The sequence below is a fragment of the Octopus bimaculoides genome, chromosome 29 (genome assembly GCF_001194135.2).
Source record: "Octopus bimaculoides isolate UCB-OBI-ISO-001 chromosome 29, ASM119413v2, whole genome shotgun sequence".
NCBI classification, from domain to species: Eukaryota; Metazoa; Mollusca; class Cephalopoda; order Octopoda; family Octopodidae; genus Octopus; species Octopus bimaculoides.
In genome coordinates this window covers 716,635-721,788 of record NC_069009.1, presented here as the reverse complement: position 1 = coordinate 721,788, position 5,154 = coordinate 716,635, and the positions used below count along the sequence as shown (strand labels likewise).

General features: G+C 33.6%; 1 protein-coding gene across 1 annotated transcript in view; it reads left to right on the top strand.

Annotated features, from left to right (window-relative positions):
- The first annotated feature begins 153 nt into the window (after positions 1-153).
- LOC106877425 (zinc finger protein 208) overlaps positions 154-5,154 on the top strand; it is a 33,210-nt gene continuing 28,209 nt past the window's right edge. The window contains exons 1-2 of the mRNA XM_052977810.1: positions 154-240; positions 1,347-3,207. Coding sequence (XP_052833770.1) covers positions 1,772-3,207 — 1,436 coding nt within the window. The 5' untranslated portion in view covers positions 154-240; positions 1,347-1,771. The remainder of the gene's footprint in view (positions 241-1,346; positions 3,208-5,154) is intronic.

The following is a 5,154-nucleotide window of genomic DNA, read 5'->3' as shown; positions in this document are numbered from 1 at the left end:
TACACACACACACACACACACAGAAAAAAATATATATATATTAGAGATAATACATAGATATCTAGTAGCGTATTTACAGATAAATTAATTACATTTCGCCGTTTGTGTTGCCGAGTCGCTTTTTATAAAGTTCCGTTGTCAACTTTTAGTCCGGGTTAAATCGCACTTGGTGTATGAAGGACGTTTTCGTGTAATTAAAACCTATTTCACCGTAAACACTGGTTTATACCGCAATAATAGGTAAGATATATAATTTATGATTTTGTAAAATTAAAGTATACATTGGGAATCGAACACCTTTTAAATGTTGCTAGTCAGAGATCGATTTTAATATTATCCTGCTAGGTGGGGAGCTGGTAGGATCGTTAGCACGACTGGCAAAATGCTTAGCGGCATTTTAACCATCTTTACATTCCAAGTTCAAACTTCGCCGAGGTCATCTTTGCATTTCATTCTTTCGGAGTTGATAAAATAAGTACCAGTTGAACACTGGCGTCAATGTAATTGACTTACCGACTCCCTCATAATTGCTGGCTTTGTGCCAAAATTTGCGATCATTCTCTTTTACTCTCTTTTACTTGTTACTAAAAGCGGTGCTCCAGCATGGCCGTAGTTAAATGACTGAAACAAATAAAATAATATAAATATTCCGATCGTTAGAATAAAGTGATAATCCTGTAGTATAGAGTCGAAAATGATCTGTTACACCAAAACACTTAATTTCTTGGGGTTTTTTTTTCTTATTTTAAACATCGGAGATTACCATTAAGCATAACAATGTAGTTGCGTGTTTCCACCTCTAAATTACTGCTTAAATCATGAAAGATTCACATAGTCTTCGTCAACTTATCGTTTCTAGATGTAAACAGTGAATCAGTGTGTTATGCCATTGTATTCACCTTTTCTATGAAAAACCACTCATCTTTAACAATAAATTTGTATCTTGTCAGAATGAAGCTGATTTTGAAGCTGCAGACGCGATACATAATAGACGTGTTTATATGTATATTAGGGTATCACAAACACCCCCTCATTTGCACCCTGTAGTAAATGATTTCTGGACATGTCAGTTACAGCTCTTACTCTCTCTCTTAGACATTCGCTTCACGACCACATGGTCCCAGGTTCAGTCCTGCAGCATAGCATTTTGGACATGTATATTCTACTATAGTCTTGTACCAATGGATGCTTTATTAATGAATTTGGTTGATGGTAACTGTAGAAAGCTCATCATACATGTATAAGAATATATATCCAAAAATTAATCCAAAAGAAATTTCCCCTGTTGTACCTCTACTTTTTAACTATCCTCATTATCTTACATTCTTGTTACTCTATTATTTCAGAATATCAGAAACTGCAAAGAACTATTTACTTCAAATACATGGTCAACATTCATCATCTTTTCAAAGACTAAGGGAAAATATTATAAAGAATTCTTTTTATATAAATCTATGGTGAATTCCTGGTAAATTCTTTTTGTATTTTTGAACCAAGATAAATATCAATATTTATCTTCTTCACTTCCTGAAAAGTACACAAACTAATTTTGCATTTTAATTTCTGTTTTTCGTTGCATATATTATATACGAAATTGTTTTACATACTTATTTTAAAAGTTGGAATGATTTACAAAGGAGTTTGCAGCATCTTCAGATATCACCAAAAATCACAGTTGATGGAAATATAGCAGTAGTAATACTTGCTAGGAATATAATACAAAAACACACAGAAGAAAATTTGTGTATATCCTGATAAGAAAAGGAAAACTATGGAAAAGGATTTAAGTGTAAACAAGTTTAAATGTGAAGCAGAAACAAAAAGGATTGACTTTCCTGATGATGTAAAGATTGAGAAAGGTAAAAAATCGTATCATTGTGATATTTGTGGCAAATCATTCTCTCAAAAGAACAAACTGACTAAGCATAAATCTGTTCATACAGGAGAGAAGCCATATCGCTGTGATATCTGTGGCAAGTCGTTCCCTCGAAATAGCAGCTTATATACACATAAATTTATTCATACAGGAGAGAAACCACATCACTGTGAAATCTGTGGTAAATCATTTGCTCAAAATGGTGCCTTAACTAAACACAAACGTATTCATACAGGAGAAAAACCATATCACTGTGATGTCTGTGGTCAATCATTTATTCAAAGTGATCACTTAACTAGTCACATACGCATTCATACAGGGGAAAAGCCATATTTCTGTGATGTCTGTGGTAAATCATTTTCTGTGAATAGTTCCTTAACTAAACATAAACGTATTCATTCAGTGGAAAAACCATACCACTGTGATATCTGCGATAAATCATTCTCTGATGAAGGCCGCTTCACTAAACACATGCACATTCATACAGGAGAGAAACAACATCACTGCGATACCTGTGGTAAATCATTCACTCAAAGTAGTGACTTAAATAGACACAAGTATATTCATGCAGGTGAGAAACCATATAATTGTGACATCTGTGGAAAATCCTTCTGCCAAAAAGGTAACTTAATTAAACACAAATATATCCATACAGGAGAGAAACCATATCACTGTGATATCTGTGGTAAATCGTTTTCTGAAAGTAGTGGTTTAACTGTACACAAGCGTACTCATACAGGAGAGAAACCATATCATTGTAACACCTGTGGCAAGTCATTCTCTGATGCTACAGTCTTGATTAGACACAAGCGCATTCATACAGGACAGAAGCTATATCACTGTGATGTCTGTGCTAAATCATTCTCTCAAAAAGCTAACTTAGTTACTCACCAACGTATTCATACTGAAGAGAAACCATATTGCTGTGATATCTGTGATAAATCATTCACTCGAAATGATCAGTTGACTAACCATGTTCGCATTCACACAGGTGAGAAGCCATATCACTGTGACGTCTGCAGTAAGTCTTTCTCTAAAAAAGGTACCTTAACTTCTCACAAACATATTCATACAGGGGAGAAACGTTACCTGTGTGATGTGTGTGGTAAATCGTTCTCTGACACCGGCTACTTAACGCAGCATAAGCGTATTCATGCAGTTGAGAAAAAATATCACTGTGATATTTGTGGTAAATCATTCTCTCAGAGTAGTAACTTAACTAGACACAAACACATTCATACAGGAGAAACGTCATATCACTGTGAAATCTGTGGTAAATCATTCTCTGAAAATGGTGACTTAACTAAACACAAACTTATTCATACCGGAGAGTAAGCATCTCACTGTGATATCTGTTAAACCATTCTCTGATGACAGATGTTTAACTAAACACAAACACATACAGCAGAGAACCCATATCATTGTGACATCTGATTTACTTGATTGAAACTGGTAACTTAACTAAACTCAAACTCATTCATACAGGACTAAAACCTTATCACTGTCGCATTTGTGGTGAATTCTTCACTGAAACTGGTCACTTTACTAAATCATGCTCTTTGAAACAGAACTGGAACTTTATTACTGTGATATCTGTGGTAAACCATTCCCTAAAAGTAATTGAGAAAACACAAATGCAGTCATACAGAGTAAAAAGCCATATCACTGAAATGTGTGTGATAAGCCTAAGTCGTTCTCTGAAAATGGTCACTGAATTAAACACAAACTTCTTCATACAGGAGAGTAAACTTATCACTGTGATATTTATGATAAATCATTATCTGATTGAAGCCAATTAACTAAACAAGCTCATTCATGCAGGAGTTTGAATGTTGTTTTTCACGTGCCACCAGCACATGTGCCAATTAAGGCGACGCTGTTTTTCTTAATAAATCTGTTAACATTGAGAATATTGATATTCCAAAATATCAAATTTGTTGGTGCATGGCCGCACTTCAATGACTTAAATAATTAAAAGATGAAAAATGAAACAGTTTTCTTTGTTCTCATTGGTAAATCTTGTAATTTCATGAATATTGACATTTCAAAATATTCGACAAACTGGTCGGTTTACCAATAAAAGAAAGGTTGTGCCCCAGCATGACCACACCCCAATAACTAGTTAAAGATGAAATGGTTTTCTTTGTTCTCATTCTTGTAATTTTATGAATACTGACATTTCAAAATATTTATCAAATTTATTGGTTTACCAATAAAGTAAAAGAAAGAATTAATTTGATGAACAAAAATGAAGTTTTACGTGTTCTTACTGCCATGTGTTTATTTCTATTGCCAGAATTTATTTTGTGGAGAAGACAAAAGCTTTATATGAAGTGCATTCATAAAGAATCTGTCTTCATTTTTATTTTCCTGCCAAAACTAATGCCACTTAGGCAAAATCCTTTCGATGGAAAGTGTCTTTTTGTTAGTTTATGTATTTTGTTGACCAAATTCATTTCATGTTTTTGTTAGTAAATCTGTTAGCATTTGGAAAATTGATATATTCCAAAATACTCATCAAACTTTTTGGAATACAAATATAAAAAAAAGGTTGTGCCCCAACATGGCCACACTCCAATGACTAGTAAAATAAGAAAGATGAAATAGCTCTCCTTGTTCTCATTAGTAAATATAGTAATTTTATGAATATTGGTATTTCAAAATACTCATCAAATTTTTTGGTATACAAATAAAAACAAAAAGGTTGTGCCCCAACATGGCCACACTCCAATGACTAGTAAAATAAGAAAGCTGAAATAGTTTTTCTTGTTCTCATTAGTAAATCTAGTAATTTTATGAATATTGATATTTCAAAATACTCATCAAATTTGTTGTTGTACTAATAAAATAAAAGAAAGAATTAATTTGATGAACAAAAATGAAGTTTTACATGTTGCTGCCTTGTTTTTATCTCAATTTTGTCTGAATTTATGTTCCGAGTTCAAATTCCACCGAGGTCAACTTTGCCTTTCATCCTTTCAGGGTCGATAAATTAGGTACCATTTGCATACTGGGGTCAATCTAATTGACTGGCCCCTTCCTCAAAAATTTCGGGCCTTGTGCCTGGAGTAGAAACGAATTGTCTGAATTTATATTTTGCAAAAAAAAACAATGGAGGGTGCATTTTTCTAACTTATCCAAAATTCCAATGTCTCTGATGATGTAAACTCCAATTTTCAGCCAATGCCAATCATATAGGAATTAAATAATTTTCTAGTTGCTGCCTAACCACATGGTTCTAGGTTCAGTCCCACTGCGTGACACCTTCAGCAAGTGTC